Below are 18,190 nucleotides of genomic sequence, written 5' to 3' on the forward strand. Positions count from 1 at the left end.
ATCAAAATGGCACATTAATAAACAGTCTTTTATCTCATATGGCCACCCTGATTCCAGTTCAAATAATTGTTTTTAGCATCTTGCAGTGAAGATAACTAATGTGTTTGCATTCCTGATTACTGTTTAGTGGCATTTTCTAGGAAGTACATGCTTGTAGATGTTGGGTGAAGCTGTAGTCAAGTTGGACTGACCTATCTCCTCCCTACCTCCCCATCTACACTTACCTTTACTGGCTCCATCCCCGCCTCCTTGATCGGTCCATCTCCTCTCCACCTATCTTCTCTATCCATCTTCTGTCCGCCTCCCCCATCTCCCTATTTATTTCAGACATTCTTTCCCCTTCCCCATTTCTGAAGAATGGCCTAGGCCCGAAACATCAGCTTTCCTGCTTCTATGATGCTCCTTGGCCTGCTGTGTTCATCCAGCTCCACACCTTGTTATCTCGGATTCTCCAGCATCTGCAGTTCCGACTATCTCTCAAGTTGTTACTATTTAGCAGCCTTTTGATTCTTACTGGCTTGATTCATACACAAGGGTGGTGGAGTGATGTACCAGAAAACGTTACTAGGACTGTATCATTGGTGTGAGTCCTCCTATCAAGAGAGGACCACTAAGAATTTGCTCTTGTAAGGGAGTGGACATCTGATTAGAACTCCCAATGAGGATGAATGATGTTGAAATGCCTGGTTTCATTTGAAACACGGACTGAGAGTCCATTCAGTGGAAATGGCACAGACATTTTAGCTTGAGTTGAAGATGTGGTTCCAGTCTTACTAATGGTCAGGAAGCTATAGTTTATCCAAAACTTGAGGTAACCATGAAGAAGAAAATTCAATTTAATACATCTCACCTTTTTTCTTCCACCAGTGATTTACAGTCTGTTCAATCGGGTCATCATCTCATGTTACTTCCCTCAAGGAGAAGTCTACATAAGCTCATTCTCATATTTGAAGGTGCTCCACGGAATGTTTATTTATTGTCACAGTCTTATTATTTAACCCTGGCCTATTCTCCCAAGTCGTCATTTGTTCCTGACCCAAACACAGTATATTATGTTCTACAATGAAGTTTGCACTTAAGTAATATCCATCCCTGTAACATCCACTCCTCTTCCCAGCTTACTGTTAATACAGTTGTTAAATGAGCCAAACAATACAAATAAGGTTTCGTCTGGACTTTTTCAATATTTGTAGTGTTGCTTTAGGGCAAAGTTACTTCCGATCTCTGATCTCACCCTAAAATAAACCACACTAAAATAATATTTTCCTCAAGTACATAATATATGGAGTAAATACCTGAAAGATAAAGATCCTTTCTACTTGAGTACAATCCAATATTAACCAGACCTTTTCCTTCATAAAATTCAATTAAAGGGTATTTTATGCTTATAATTGTTATTTTTGCAGATTGACAGCACTGAAGATTTTTTTTAGATTTGTTTCTGATCCGTTCTTTCTTCTTTCAAATGCATGCTGAGATGCAGATTGTTTTTATATGTAGGCTTATAGAGTGAGTACCAACAGACCGTTGGGTATTGAATGCATCACAGGCTCAATGCGATGCTTATCAGAGTTCTACAAATATACACTAACCTGTAGGAATTTATCAAACGCAGGATTTCTGAAGAAGGGTCCGACCTGAAACGTCAACTTTCCTGTTCCCCGATACTGCCTGGCCTGCTGTGCTAGTGTAGCTCCACCCTTTGTTATTCCTTACTTTAGATGAAGAATGTTGGGAGGAGGCTTGTTTGAAACGTATAAGTGCCAATTACTTGGCGTAAATGGCCAGTTTTGGTGCTTTAGATATTATTTAATACCTTGACAAAAGTCTCACTCTTCAGCTTAGGACCAATGAGGTCTATTTACTATTTAGCAGATTCATGTCATGCGATCAGTCAGGGAATTGAACTACAGACCTCTGGTTAATATAGCTCATTACATCATAATTGTGGTTAATACTTAGTTTCTTTTTTTTAAACCCTGACTATTTAGAATTATTGTTATAACAAGAGCTGAAAGAAGACACAGGTTTTAAAAGGACAATTTACTTTTACTTTTTTTCTTCCTCTCTGCTTATTTCAAAACATGTGTTTCAGGGTGGGAACCTGTGCAGCGAGGATTATGATGGACGAACTCCACTACACATAGCAGCTTGTGAAGGACACCTAGAAGTTGTGCAGTATCTGCTCAGCCGCGGAGCCACCGTTTATGCCAAAGATCGATATGGTGATACACCACTGAAGAATGCAGTGAGATTCAGGTATGCAAAAGTATTTTTAGAAAATAAGACAATTTACTGCCTTTGAAATATAACTTGTGTGGTAGAAATTTATGATTAGATTTATTTCATAAGTTGTGAGAATCAAATAACTCAAGTCAAGTAAAGATTCTTTGTTCCCAGTATAAGGAGAGCACTTTATATTGGCCTCATCACCCTTCATTCCAATGCAAACTGATCTTCCAGTGTAGATCAGTACCAGTCCCCATTATGTGTAGGACCCCATCTCTGGTCGAAGAGAAACCTACTGTTTAAAGTATGTTTGCCCTTATATTGCTCAGCTCAGTTACCCCAGTGCTGCAGTAGATTGACGACTTTGGTGGGTTGCCTTTTGTTGTGTGTCTGTATGAAAACTCAGGATGGCAGCAGTGTATGTCTGCACAGTAATGAGCCTGATGCATCATTCCTGAGTAGAACTGGAATGCAGAGCCTTACTGACCAGAGCAATACTTGGAAATGAACAGACATCATATGTGGGCTCCATTTTGAATTAATACAAGATGAATCACTCCAATATATGTCATTCATAAGTTTTACTGTTTTTTCGCTTCAGAGCTCTTTCTTTTGACTCCAAAGTTACTATCCTTGTAGACACTGAAAGCAAAATACTGTAGTTACTGGAAATCTAAAATAAAACAGAAAGTACTGGAGAAACACTGCAGACCTGGTAGCATCTGTGGAGAGACAAACTGCGTAGCATTTTGATTCTAATGTAATTCTTCTTCAGAACTGAATAGGGCTGGAAATCTGTTTTTTAGTACTGTTGACAGACATGGACGAACGAGCAGTACAGATTTTGTGGGTGCCCAGAGCAGAAGGTGGGAAAGGAGTTATAGAGATGTAGAATTGGTGTAAATGAGAGATGTAGAAAGGAGGAAATGGGTCTGCTTTGCTGAGAGAAAAGCTAACGAGACATGACCAGGGCTGTTGTCAGCACAGTGGAGAACACAGGACACTGTCTGAAGTTACGCGAATTCAGTGTTGTATCTTAGAAGCTGTACATTACCGAAACAGAAAACAAGATGTTTCTCCAGCTTTCACTGAACTTCATTGGAACACTGTAGCAGGCCAAGGACAGAGATGTTAACATAAGCAAGGTGATGTATTGAAATGGCAGACAATTTGAAGTTCAGGGTCGATCTTAAGCACAGAATGCAGGCATTCACAAAGCAGTCACCCAGTCTGCATTTGTCATTGTCATTGTAAACGAGATTGGCTTGTGACAGTAAAGGTAGAAGACTAGGTTGAAAGAGTACAAATAAAATACTGCTTCACCTGGAAAGTATATTTGGGCCCTTGGATAATGAGGAAGCAGGAGTTGAGAGGGCAAGTGTTACACCTTCTGTGATTGCATAGGAACGTGCCATAGTTGGGGCTGAGGAGCGTAAGGAGCTAACCAGGTTGTCGCAGAGGGAAGAGACCCTACAGAATGCTGACAGTGGAGGAGGAGAGAAGAGATAGTGGAAAAGGTGGAGAATGAATCTTTTGAGTCATCCATATGGAATGTGGGTAACTCAGTTGGTAATGCAGTAAACCTTTTTTTACGCAGAGGGTGATAGGTGCCTGGAACATGCTGCCAGGCGAGGGGATAGAAGCAGATATGATAAGAGCCACTTAAACAGACACGTGTACAAGCAGGGAATAGAGAGATATAGACCAGGTAGGTGGGTTTAGTTTAGAGTGGCATCATGGTGGGCAGAGACATGGTGGGCCGAAGGGCCTGTTCCTGTGTTGTACTGTCCTCTGTTCTGTCAGTACTGAGACTAGAGAGGTTAAAAGTGAGGACAAGAGGAACACTTGTTATTCTTGAAGGAGTGAGGGCAGAATTAGGAGAAATGAGTTGAACACTGCTTAGGCCCTGTCGACCACGCTGGATAGAATCCTTGATTGAGGAATAGAAGGGCAGAAACTAGCACCTGGAGTTGGCCATTTTGCCCTTAAAGCTTACACTGCCATTCAGTATAGTCAACGTTGATCCTGTATCTCAGTGCCATATTCGCACTTACTCCCTCTATCCCTTGATGCCTTTGATGTCTTTAACTTCCAATGGGGTTCCTTTGGGCATGTTATCAGCATGGTCTGAAAGCTCTCTGCCTCCTCCCTCAGAACGTTCCCCATTTGCCAGTACCCTCCTTTGCCAGACTAAGCTTGTTCAAACTTTTAACAAGTCCTCTTTTAAGATGTCTCACGTTCTCCTAGCCAGAGGTGTGGTTGTGCCTGCCCTGAAATGTTGGTGCCTGCTTTCCAACTGGCAATGCCATTTGAAACAGCAGTGAGCTGAACCCATCAGGTGCTTGCTGTGTTTTCCTTGTCATGTTTTCCCAATGTCTCGCTTATTGGCAAGTTTCGAAATTAATTAGTTTAGTCTATCCTTTCAGAAGTGTTATGGTACATCTCTGGGGTAGGTGGAACTTGAACCTGCACCTTCTGTTCCAGAGAAAGGGATTGTACGTTGTGTCATGAAAGCCTGGGGTGAGATGGCAGTCTGAATATTTATGAGGTGAGTTGTAGCGTTTGGCAAGCAATTATTTTGCCTCTCACCACTGCCGAGAATCTCATGACACCACTGGTGACAAGCATAAATGTTGAAGCGAGATGATTTTGTTATCACGATGAGCCACGTGGCATTTGCTGTCCAATTCTGCCACACACGTCACCATAGCCCATGTCACTCGAAGCTACCCACCCACCGCCTATCCACTGTTAGTACACAACCTACTGCTATTCTCCCTCAATGTAAACGTTTTACACTTCCTTCCCACTAAAACAATCTGGGGTCCCTTTAATCTGTTAACAATCAAACAATGTAGTTATGCTTGCATTCTAAAAGACTAATGCAGGCTACACATCACCCCTTTATTTTACTTCAAATTGAAGACAGTGTGAAAATCTTTTAAACCTGAAATGTAACAATATAACTCCCTGTTCACGTTCTATGGCAGAGACTACTGTAGTCCCTTTAGGGACCACTTGTTACGCTTCTCAAATCAGCTGGAACTTGCATTTGGCAAACAAATTTTGGAGCTCAGGTCAGGTATGCAACTCAGCAAATTTGAAATAAGGCTCGAGTTCATTTCAGTTTTTGACCATGGTTGCCCAAATAAAAGGGCCCTATTAATTTCGCAATATCCCAAATTCCCATGGAAATTGACATGACCCCCACGCTCTAACTTGCTCATATAGCATCAGTTTTAGTTCCATTTGGTGACTGCAACAATTTAAAGTTTTTGCACCAAATTCTCCACGTACAGTTTTCCCATGAAAAAGGTAGATTTTTAATCCTAGCTTTCAATAAATGAAGATTTATTGGCTCAGGCATTTCTGATGCATCATGTTCATAAAGGTTCTGCTATTCAGTTGTTTATAAGATGATTTGCTTCTCAATTGCTGTCTCCTAGTTACTCTTCTTCCTTCTGCAGGCGCACTGAAGTTATCAAATTATTGCGGCAAACTGGTGCCCATTTCTCAAACAACGAGGTTATTGATGTGGGAACCGATTTGTGCAGGTATGATTTCTTGTGGGTTGTGTACCTAAGCAGCCTGCTTTACCTTTGTTATTCACTGCACACAATGCCCACTGGTGCACTGGAGCCCTTTGTGACCATTGGACACCATATGGCCCAAGGACTGTGAAAGATAATGTGAATAATAATATTCAAATTATAAGTTTGCTTTTTAAAAAATTTCTACGTTACTTATGCTTCTCTGAAAAGGAGGCAATTTTGTTAGATGGTCATTTATTTGATGGCACTGAGCCTGTTTGTGTGGACAATTTTGAACAAACCAATTTTAACATTGTTATCATGACTCGTTTAATGTCAGTCAATTTTTGACATCAGTACAGCTTTAGCACAAATGTTGGAAAAAAAAATCTGGACTGTAGAATTGAGAATGACTGCCCTGGACATCAAGGCATTATTGGACTGAGTATGGTATCAAGGAGCCCTAGCAAAACTGGTATTCGTGGGAATCGGGGAAACTCTTTCAAAATGTTGGCATCATAAAAAGCACAAAGGAAGATGGTACGATTATTGAAGGTCAATCACCTTAGCCCATGCACACCACTGTAGGAATTTCTCAGAGTAGTGACCTGGGCTCAAGAAATGTGGACGCCCCCAAGCTGCACATAATTGCAGGTTGCACCGGTGTCCCTGACAGGACTCAATTGCCTGTTGCACAGATTCAGCACATGTGACTCTGTCCATGCAAAATGCTAATAAACAAAGGGAGCATTCCCGTAGCAAGAAGCTCCCACCAAGTACTTGCATGCACACAATGACTGCCACCAGCCTGTCTTCTCATGGTGGCAGAACAGAATGCCAATGTAAGTTCTGATAGTAGACAAAGGCACTGCAGGCACATCATGTTTACATTACAAGTCAGTGCAGGTGTCATGTTGCTGCTGAACCAGCTCAGACACATGATGGAAGTGGCAGGACAAAGATTGACTCTTTCAGTAATACCTTTTTACTCTTTTTATTCTTAAGCTATTCAAAATGGCTGTGGATTGTGGTGACAGTTGAAGCTCTTCTCTGTGTCTTACTGTGTTATTCATTGTAAGGTGTAAGTCACAATAAATGGTGATTCTTTGGTTAGCCTCACAGCGCCAGGGACCCAGGTTTGATTCCGGCCTCAGGCGACTGTCAGTGTCGAGTTTGCACATTCTCCCTGTGTCTGCATGAGTTTGCTCTGGGTGATCGGTTTCCTCCCACAGTCCAAAGATATGCAGGTAGGCAGATTGGCCATGCTAAATTGCCCATAGCGTCTAGGGTGGGAAATGCAGGATAGTTTGGGGTGGGGTGGGGGTGGTGGGGTTGAGTCGGTGTGGACTCGATGGGCCGAATGGCCTGATTTCACTCTTATAGGGCTTCTATGAGATTCTATGAACTCATGCAAATCACAGAATCCAATGGAATCCCTTTTTGGATCATCCCAATCATGAGAAAAATATTACAAAACTGAAGAGATCTTCTGTTACATTTTCAGCTTTTTTTTCAATTCAGAGAACAAATATAGTTATCATAAAATGTATTACTGAGAGCAATAATCATCACAACAACAGTTGTATGCTTAATTAAAGCCACAATTTTTTTTCAGTTGCATCAGTGGATTTTAACTGCACTTTATTAAGCTCTCACTTTAACTTGAAGAATAAGTGCTGTACTAAGTTTGTTACTGACCCAAACAGAACAAAGAAAGTTCCACATTGAATGATATGCTGAGCTGGAGTAATTTTTAGAAGTTATTCAGTCATCTTAATGACTTCACCAAGGAAGGGAAAATCACTCAGGATTCCAGCTCCTAATTACTTTCAAGCTCCCTTCCACTGGAGAGTGAGCCACTGTCAGTGTCCTGTGAGAACAAAATTGGGTTGATTGTGATGTCAGACAATGGGTCAAGTGGCTTGTGAGCACTCTGTTCAGGCCAGGCTTTTATAGGAAGAGCAGCCATATAGTCAACATGCAGCAAGGTAGCAAACTTCAATTTCTGATTATGCAGGATGCAGTAGGTACGAACATTTATCTTCGCATAATTTCCGTTCTCAACATTAGAACATAGAACAGTACAGCGCAGAACAGGCCGCTTGGCCCTCGATGTTGCGCCAACCTGTGAACCAATCTAAGCCCCTTCCCCTACACTGTTTTGTTTCGAATCATTTCAAATTCAGAGACATTCAAAGCACTTTGAGTATTTTCACAGGACTGGTGTACAGTAATGTGACTCAGAAGATCAAAATTCAAATGCGGTAAAAGAAACAGGCATAATTTTTATTAAACTCCATGCTCACGTAGTAGCAGGAGAAAGGGAGAGAGAACCTGAGAGAGAACAGGGCTTTGCTTCACATTTTAAAGGCAAATTCCCATTGATCTCAAAATCACCAATGGAAATTTTAGACTTACGCAACAGAAATATTCTGTCATCTGAACACCAAGCAGTAAAAATGAAATAAATTTGAATTTAATTATATCACATTGTACTTATCTGATTTTAAGAAAGGAGTGACTAGTTCCCTAAAAGGAAAGTAAACTGGGTCAGGAACTCACTTTCACTTCTCACCTATGTTGATACCATTATTACGTTGTAGAACACAAGCAGTGACGACCATTACAATGGTCTTGCTAGCATTGTAACTTTGCTGACGGTTTTTCTTTTGCAGAATTATTAGCTGTACTTGAATCTCATTGTTTTCCTATCGGATTGTTTGTTAACAACTATTTTCTAATGTATAATCCCAAATGCATTGAATTCCACTCTGAACATCATATATTTTGTCAGAAATCGATGATAAGTTCATGCCCAGATTTTATTAATTGAATTTAAACTCTGTTAGCTGTCATGATGGGATTTGAGCCAACATTCCCATAGCATTAGCCTTCTGGATTCTCCAGAATCTCAGGCATCTCAATTACGAATCCAACGACATTACCACCACATCTGGATATATTTTACTCAGTGATAAACAAATTTCCAATATCATTTACTCAGCTATGCATATTGGATAAATTTTTAAGTTAACCACATCAATAACATCTTCCAAGTATTAAAAAGCAACAGTCTGGGGAGGCAGATTTACTGACCTTTCAGCCCTCCATGTGTGCCTGGGTAGGAGTGCAGCCAAAGACCCCCTCTGGAGAAGATTGCCTTGGTAGTGGCCTAGCTGCTTTTATTTTTTCTTATTAAATATCTTAGAAGGAGCTGAGAAAGAACATCTTTTCATCAGGGGAAGAGGTGGTGGATTAGCAATGCCAGTAATGTCCTCCCAGTTCCCATTCACTTTAGTTTTAGTTGGGTTCCTTGATGCTACATTTGTCAAGTTCTGCATTGATGCCAGGAACAGTTATGGTCACCTCACCTGGATTAGTTATTGTATACAAGTTTGGACCAATAACTGTTTGAAAGAAATGGTAAGATTAAGTCCATCTTGGCTGCTGATGGTGTGGCATTAACAGACAACAGTGGGACCAGACCACTTATCCATACTGTGGCAGAGAAAAATTGCATAATAGAACAATCAGGACACTGGATGAAAATAGATCTGAATTAGGAGATAAAAGAGAGCAGAATCTTGAGATATAATGTTAGTATGTATGTTTTCAAAAATGAGCATATTCTAATCTAGTTTGAAAAATGTTACGAATTCTAAATAATTCTTAAATTGCTTGGGCAATTTGTTTGCCCAATTAACAAAATAGATTTTTAATGTGGATCAGTGCTCTAAAGGTGAATAAGTTATGAGTTGACTGAAGACAGAATATTTACAAACATGGTACTTTTAAAACAAGATGATCCCAAATGCTTTTAAAGATGTCATGTTTTAGTCATTATCTGTGCAGAAAAGACATTAAACAATGTTTGTTGTACACAGCCTGGCTGCGAATGGTGACGTGGAGGGACTGACAGCTTGGCATCTTGCAGGGCTGGACTTGGACCATTGTAACTATGATGGACAAAGTCCCTTGGAAGTTGTAAGCAAATACTTTAAGATAATAAAATGTGAGGCTGGATGAACACAGCAGGCCCAGCAGCATCTCAGGAGCACAAAAGCTGACGTTTCAGGCCTAGACCCTTCATCAGAGAGGGGGATGGGGTGAGGGTTCTGGAATAAATAGGGAGAGAGGGGGAGGCGGACCGAAGATGGAGAGAAAAGAAGATAGGTGGAGAGGAGAGTATAGGTGGGGAGGTAGGGAGGGGATAGGTCAGCCCAGGGAAGACGGACAGGTCAAGGAGGTGGGATGAGGTTAGTAGGTAGGAGATGGAGGCGTGGCTTGGGGTGGGAGGAAGGGATGGGTGAGAGGAAGAACAGGTTAGGGAGGCAGAGACAGGTTGGACTGGTTTTAGGATGCAGTGGGTGGAGGGGAAGAGCTGGGCTGGTTGTGTGGTGCAGTGGGGGGAGGGGACGAACTGGGCTGGTTTTGGGATGTGGTGGGGGAAGGGGAGATTTTGAAGCTGGTGAAGTCCACATTGATACCATTGGGCTGCAGGGTTCCCAAGCGGAATATGAGTTGCTGTTCCTGCAACCTTCGGGTGGCATCATTGTGGCACTGCAGGAGGCCCATGATGGACATGTCATCTAAAGAATGGGAGGGGGAGTGGAAATGGTTTGCGACTGGGAGGTGCAGTTGTTTATTGCGAACTGAGCGGAGGTGTTCTGCAAAGCGGTCCCCAAGCCTCCGCTTGGTTTCCCCAATGTAGAAGAAGCCACACCGGGTACAGTGGATGCAGTATACCACATTGGCAGATGTGCAGGTGAACCTCTGCTTAATATGGAAAGTCATCTTTAATTTTGGTTTTGAGAGAGATTCCGGAAAGCTCAGAAAAATCGTACAGGCGAGAGTCCTTCTGGGTGAGGGTCATGTGATGCTTTGACAAATTTAGCTGAATAGTTGGCGATTCAAAATCGCTTTTGGCACTTTTAATATGAATCATATTTATCAGTGTTATGAATCTTTCTGCCTTTGCCTCCAGGCTTTGGCTGATGGTAATGAAGAAGTGGTTGCATTCCTTCAGTCAGCATGCAAGCAAAACCGGCTGGTAAGAGTTGCATAGCTTTTGTGAATGTTTAGTGTAAGCACAACAACCAAATTGAACTGAAATTGTAAATTGCACCAGTTGGCAGCTGTCCATTCTTGATTCATTCTGTGAAGCAATAAAATGTTGTTTCTCGCCCACATCATGGGCTGAATTTTCACTTCACCTCTTGCAAAGCTGCACTGCCTATGTCAGCACACCGTTCCTGGCCATTATGTGAGGTGGTGAACTCAGAAAACTCATTCATCACCTCCCCAGGAGGCAAGCAAGCAATTAAACTCATTAAGAGCCTTGTTAAAAGTAGGTTTGGAGGGCAATTGCAATTTCCCAGGAATGCTCCAATTTCCCAGAGTGATAGGTGTGTTGGGAAGTAGATCTACTGACCTCTAGCCCTCCATGTGTGCCTGGGTAGGAGTGCAGCCAAAGACCACCCTGTTGAGAAGACTGTCTTGGTAGTGGCCCGGCTGATTTTACTTTCTCTAATTAAATATCTTAGAAGGAGCTGAGAAGGCACATTTATACTAGGTTGCCCTCCAAATACTGTAGTCAGATGGTTCTGTGAAGCTGGAAGGCCTGTTATTTGCCCTATATCTTTGAGAAGCCACCTGTAGAAACAGCCTCGAGGCCCAGAACTTCACCATGTGAAAATCTTAGTTTTAATCTGTCTGTTGCTGGAGATTAGTTTCTAAGTTCAAAACAAACTTGGACCCTGTTTCTTGCCTTTGTTGAAAATTCAGCGACAGGACTATAATTGATCTGGGGGGTGTACTGATGTTCAGCACTACAAAATATGATGGTGTTTTCAGATTCTAAATGATGTATCTTCATTCTCAAGGAATGAGGCCCTTAACAGTGGCTACATCTTCAGGGGATGAGATGGATATGTTAATGACAGAATCTTAGAATTTTACAGTACAGGAGGCCATTCGACCCATCATGTTTGTACCCACTCCTAAGAGAGCTACCCAACCACTCCCATTCTCCAACCTCATCTCTGTAGGCCTCTAACTTCATCCCTTTCAAAAATATACCTCGCTGTCTTTTGAAATCTCTCATGGATTTCATACTGTCCCAGGCTGCACATTCCAAATCTTGAGAACTTAAAGTAAAGAAGTTTCTCTTCACCTCACTCTCATGCTGACAATCTTGAAATTGCAACCCTTTGGTTGCTGACACACCAACTTGTGGAAACAGAATATTCTTTTTTACGTTATCAAAATTGTTCGTAATTTTGAACATTTCAATAAGATCACTTCTTAATCTGCTGAGCTCCAAAAAGAATAAGCCCCAATTTCTTTAGTCCTTCTTTGTGTCTAAAATCTTTAATGCCTGGTATAATTCCAATGTATCGGCTTCAAACTCTATCCAGGGCTTTAACATCCTTCCTTAAATAAGGTACCCAGAACTGAACATAATGCACCAAATGTGGTCTGACCAATGATTTATAAAGTATAGGGTCATGTCCTTGCTTTTATGCACAATGCTTTTGTTTATAAACCCAAATATCTTATAAGCCTTCTTATCAACTGTTTCAACTTGCCTGGCCACCCTCAGAGAATTATGCACATGAACTCTGAGATCTGTCTCCTCCTGAACTCTCCTCAAAGTTGTACCATTGAGCCTGTATTGTCCCTCCGCATCCTTTCTACCAAAATGCATTACCTTTCATTTCTCTATATTGAAATTCATTTGCCAGGTGACTGTCCACTTGGCCAACTTGTCAATGTCCCTGTGCAGTAGCTCAGCATCATCTTCACAATTCACTATTCTCCCTCGCTGAGTCTTATCTGCAAATTTAGAGCTATTGCCCTCAACATCCAACTCTAAATTGTTTATATAAATCAGAGAAAGTAAGGGCCCCAACACTGATTCTGGGGAACATCATGTCCAATTCATCTCCAATCTGAGAAATGCCCATCTATACCCACCCTTTGTTTCTATCCTTTATCCACTTCTAATCCATGCTGACAAGGGCCCATCAATCCCCAACATTTCTAATTTGCTAACCAACCTGCCATGTAGCACCCTATCAAATGCTTTCTAAAAGTCCAAATATACAATATCTGCAGCACTACCCTCACCTACTATCTGTGTCACCTCCTAAAATAACTCTTTTAAATTTGTCAGACATAACTTGCCCTTCTTGAAGCCAGCCTGGTGACAACTTATATTTTTCTAAGTGAACGTTAACCGTATGGTCTCCATTAGTTCTCCCACTACTAATATGAAGCTGGTGCGTCTGAGGTTTCTTGGATCATACTTTGTACCTTTTCCTAAACAATGGTATCACATGTACAGTCCTCCAGTCCCCCTGGATTGTTACTGTGTTCCGAGAATCCTGGATAAATTCCGTCATCAGCTCTGCAATTTCCTCCCTTAACACACTCAGCAATCTAGGTTGCATCCCAACTGGGCCTGGCAACTTCTATACGTGCTGCTAGCCTTTTTAGCACTGATCTATCACTATACTGTTCAGTTGCTCAACACTCATGTTTTCAAGTAAGCCAGTGTCACCATCTTCTAATTTGGTGAAGACCAAGGCAAAATATTCATTGAATACCTCTGCTCTGTCCTTTGCTTCAGTGAGCAGCTCACCCTGCTTATTCCTTATGGGCCCCACTCTATCCTTCACCAAACTTTTACTACTAATATGCTTCAGTAACATTTTATTGTTTGTTTTATCACAGCCTGCCTTTCATTCCTCATGCTTCCTCTTTGCCTTCCTTATTCCAGCCTTAGACCCTCTCCTGCATTTGCCATGCACCTCATTTGGCTGACTATGACCTTCAGCAGCTTGTTAGTCAGTGGAGTTAGTGAGGGTCTTAATGTAGCAGGCTATTACTGATAGGAATGAAAACTGCAACAAACAAGTGCAAGTATTGTGGGACAACTGCCAAATTATTTACCAAAACATAATGAATAATATATCTTTAAAAGATTGCCTTTTGTTTCCAATTTCTCTTCATGTTTTTGTTCTATCTTGTTGGAAGTTTGTTTTTACTTGTATCCTTTGTGTCCCATTTTAGTGTGCTCTGTAAGATATAGAAACATAGAAAGTGGGATCAGGAGTAGCCTTTTGGCTCATTGACCCCATTCCACTGTTCCATGGTTGTGGCTGGTCCTCTCTCTGAATGCCATACTGCTGCCTTTTCCCTCGATCCCTTGACACCGTTAATGGAGAAAAATGAACTTCCAACCTGATGGATCAAGCAATGAAGAAAAACAGAAAGCAAAGGACAACATTTTAAAAATGTGTTAATAATTATTAATCAATATTTTCTATCAATAGCCAATCACCTACTGAAGTTGTTATCCACATTATCGTTCTAATGTGGCCTAATTGATCATTACGGAGCAAGTGAACTGATGATGGTTGTGTTAATTAAAGGTTAATTGTATGTGAAATGGTTGTATAAATACAGAAATTTTATGTGTAACTTTCATTGGGGTGTGCGTTTTATGGAATGTGGTTAATAGGTATAAAGGTCTTGCTAAAGGTGTGGGCTTGGATTCTGTACAGAAACATTTATCTTGTAGTGTATGTCTTGTAGAGTATGATTTGAGTCAACATATAAAGATTTGGAGTTTTATTGCCCACTCCCGTTTTGTGAAAGTGAGCCTTATTAGTAATGGAAGAATGAAATAAACGTGTGGACCTGGGTTACTTCTTTACCAAAGAGGAAACAAGGTATGGCCCTGGCACTTCTGTCACCATCCAGAAGCAGGATAAGAAACCGAATTTTGCCAGAATTGGAGCGTGGTCATTTGACATGGAGTAAGCTTTGGACTGATTGTTAATCTGATTTAAAATTTAACTAAAAGATGATTTATTGAGGCATGATCAGACTTTGTTCTATCCTCAATCTTCCTGAATTTGTCAAAGGAACTGTAAATAATGGAATTCAGTATTTTGTGAGGAAGACAGCAGAAATTTAGTTTTGAAATAACCTAATCTATTCTGGCCTTAAAATTATTGGACTGTGCCAAAGCATTAATCATGACAGATTTTAGTTTTGATGCGTTAAATTTGCAGACAAATAGACATTGCTAGAACTCATGTCAAAAGCACTACAGGAAAACATACTTTTCTGGCAGTGTTCATTGCACAAGTGGGGCCTCAGCGATACAAAAGAAAATGGAAGTCACAACTTTAACAAATTGATGAGACCATCTAGATAGAAGTGACAAGTGACAGAACAAAAGGAGAATTGTAACTGAGAGAAATAAAGCCAAATGCTAGTTGTAATTTTGAGAAGGAAACGGATTTCGGATTTATAATAAAACAATGAACCCCAGGAATGCTCAGGATGCAGCTGGTTGATGTTTTGGGACCAATTTAGAGTACCATTATGCCATGAACTATCCCAAACGATATAATAAATTATTCAAAACCAAACATAAAATGAAAGATTCAGAGGAAGAAACTGGAGATACAGATCAGAAAGAAAGTCACAAGAAGAATGTATTGGTGGGAGAGTCTTTCAGTTGTGCACTATTAGACAGTGGATGCACATCTACAGTATGTGGTAAAGGTAAAGTAAGCATAGTTCTGGAGGACCGTAGGATTGCTCTGTCATTAGAGAGAGATGAATGGTGGTTTTTTTTTAAATTCATTCACGGGATGAGGGTGTTGTTGGCTGGGCAGCATTTATTGTCCATCCCTAATTGCCCAGAGTCAACTACATTGCTGTGGGTCTGGAGTCACATATAGGCCAAACCAGGTAAGGATGGCAGTTTCCTTCCCTAAAGGACATTAGTGAACCAGATGTTTTTTTTTCCAACAATCGACAATGGATTCATAGTCATCATTAGGTTCTTAATCCCAAATATTTATTGAATTCAAATTCCACTGTCTGCCATGCTGGGCTTCAAACCCCAGTACCCCAGAACACTATCTGGGTCTCTTGATTAACAATCCAGCAATAATACCACTAGGCCATCACTTTTAACTTGAGAATCACCATGCCTCAGGGAAGTAGTGAGGTTGAAGTGGAACTTGCATGGTAACCTCAGCCTGTACAGGAATTGAATGCATGCTGATGGCATTATTCTGCCTCACAAACCACCCAACCAGCCAACTGAGCTAGTGCCATGTGGATATAAAGAAAAACGGGAGGACGAAGATATAACAGTATATTGACTAATGGCATTTTTGAAAGTTTTCTTGTCTTTGATGGCTACAAATGATTAGGCATGTTAGGCATGTGGATCAAATGATACCTGAGTTGCATTTCTTCAGGAAGATCAGCTCAAGGGAAAAGGCTTTCTTCTATCTCAAAAGAGGCACCAAACACAGTGGGAACACTGAAAGTTAAATAAATGTGCTTATTGCCTAATTGATGCCTCTAGTGTTTGATACTTCTCAGTAAGGTCATCCTTATTAAAGTTTAGCTATCTTCAGGTGAAAGCATGTTTTACTGGTGTCATGAAAGGCAGTTTTCAGGCATCTTTATGATATGCTCATGATTTTTTTTGGGTGCAACAAATTTGAAAATAATGTTTTAAATGAGCTTTAAACAGAATTCGACACTGGAAGTCAAGCTTCAGGGGATTTTTAGTACATTACGTTGGAAATTGGGCTGAATGAATCATTGCCACTTTGCATCAGCAGTCCTACGTGGAAACAATTATCTTAATTGCTATTAATTTAACTGGCGCCTCAAAAAGATGCAGCAGCTTTTAAACTGAAATGGGGGAACTGCAAATTTCACTTGGACAGCTGAATTGGTTTGGCACCCAAACAAGGCCAATTTTGAAATTATTAGAGCTGATTACAACTGTGAAAAAACCCAATGTAAAAAAATATTATTTGGATGACTAAAAGAATGAAAAATTTCAAAGTAAAACATTGTGCATTGAAATTTCCAGTATTGGGAGGTGAGAGGAATATGAAACTTATGGTTTTTAGTGATGCTTCTTATGCAGATATTGGTGATGGGTTTTTAAGTGGAGGAGAGTTTCTATTTTTTCTTGTGGTAAAGGAAAGTAAACACCATAATTTAGCCTTTGAAACTGAAAAGATTAGAGAAGTGGTAAAATGTACCTTAGTTGTAGAACACCCACTGTTTCTGAGACAGTCGGTATGGCATTTTTCTTAGTGAAGTGTCAGAAGAAAGTCTAAAGTGGTCTTCAGCAGCAACATATTGCTACGTTGATAAGTTACAATGGGATCACATGCACTCACTGAGATGTGTGAATTGAAAAGGACTGATCATTGATTTTACAGTTTTAAAATAGATTCTGGAGAATGGAGAAATCTCCAAGCTAAAATGGTGGATACCTGCAATCAAGTGTCTGACTGTTTCACAAAGAAAGGAACCAGCTCGAGAAACTATCGTTCATAGTGGAAAAATGACCCTCGGAACTTTATTGTGCAAAGAGAAACTAATACTGATGAAGGATCTAGGCCCGAAACATCAGCTTTTGTGCTCCTGAGATGCTGCTTGGCCTGCTGTGTTCAGCCAGCTTCACACTTTGTTATCTTGGATTCTCCAGCATCTGCAGTTCCCATTATCTCGGAGTATAATATGTTATCATTTGTATTTTTTTTGTATTGTTAATTTTGATTTACTTCAAAAAGAAGGGAATCTGCTATTATCTAAAATCATCTGAGGAAATATGTGTGGCTTACTGGAATGATAGAACATGATGGAAATATCTGTGAATTGCTAATTGGGTATAAATTAGGTGTGAGTTTTATACAATATGGTTAACTCAAATAAAGCTATCAGTAGCAGTATGGCTTTGCACTTTGTTTAGAAAACATTTACATTCTCGTGTGTAACACATCTTTCTTTTCATCAATCTATGTTGACCTTGTGTAATCCCAAGTGGTATATCTTTAATAAATTGCTTCTTTGTATCTTGGCTTGGTGTTTATAATTCAATCTAGTAATGTGCATGCTAATTTGAAGTATATCATTCGTTTTGGCAGATCTCAAAGTTTTTGAGGTCATAATATAAAACTCCATAATTTGTAAATTCGTTTTGCAAAAATAAAGTTAAGCCCATAAGACATAGGGGTGGAAGTAAGGCCATTCAGCCCATCGAGTCCACTCTGCCATTTAAATCCTAGCTGATGGACATTTCAACTCCACTTCCCTGCGCCCTCCCCATAGCCCTTGATTCCTTGTGAGATCAAGAATTTGTCGATCTCTGCCTTGAAGGTATCTAACATGCCAGCCTCCACTGCACTGTATGGCAAATGAATTCCATAAGCCCACCACTCTCTGGCTGAAGAAATGTCTCCTCATTTCTGTTTTAAATTTACCCCCTCTGATTCTAAGGCTGTGCCCATGGGTCCTAGTCTCCCCGCCTAATGGAAACAACTTCCCAGTGTCCACCCTTTCTCAGCCATGCATTATCTTTTTAGTTTCTATCACAT

General features: G+C 40.6%; 1 protein-coding gene across 5 annotated transcripts in view; it reads left to right on the plus strand.

The window, feature by feature from the left end:
• Positions 1–17,673, plus strand: part of aspg (asparaginase homolog (S. cerevisiae)) — a 54,260-nt gene extending 36,587 nt beyond the window's left edge. For 4 of the 5 annotated variants that reach the window (XM_048537263.2, XM_048537265.2, XM_048537266.2 and 1 more), the window contains exons 12-16: positions 2,096–2,259; positions 5,697–5,783; positions 9,644–9,743; positions 10,744–10,809; positions 13,833–14,406. In XM_048537263.2, coding sequence (XP_048393220.2) covers positions 2,096–2,259; positions 5,697–5,783; positions 9,644–9,743; positions 10,744–10,809; positions 13,833–13,844 — 429 coding nt within the window. In that variant the 3' untranslated portion in view covers positions 13,845–14,406. Of the gene's footprint in view, positions 1–2,095; positions 2,260–5,696; positions 5,784–9,643; positions 9,744–10,743; positions 10,810–13,832; positions 14,407–17,032 lie in introns of those variants that run through there. The other variant, XM_048537264.2, reaches the window with a different exon arrangement.
• The last annotated feature ends 517 nt before the right edge of the window (positions 17,674–18,190 follow it).

Source organism: Stegostoma tigrinum, chromosome 10, assembly GCF_030684315.1.
Source record: "Stegostoma tigrinum isolate sSteTig4 chromosome 10, sSteTig4.hap1, whole genome shotgun sequence".
NCBI lineage: Eukaryota > Metazoa > Chordata > Chondrichthyes > Orectolobiformes > Stegostomatidae > Stegostoma > Stegostoma tigrinum.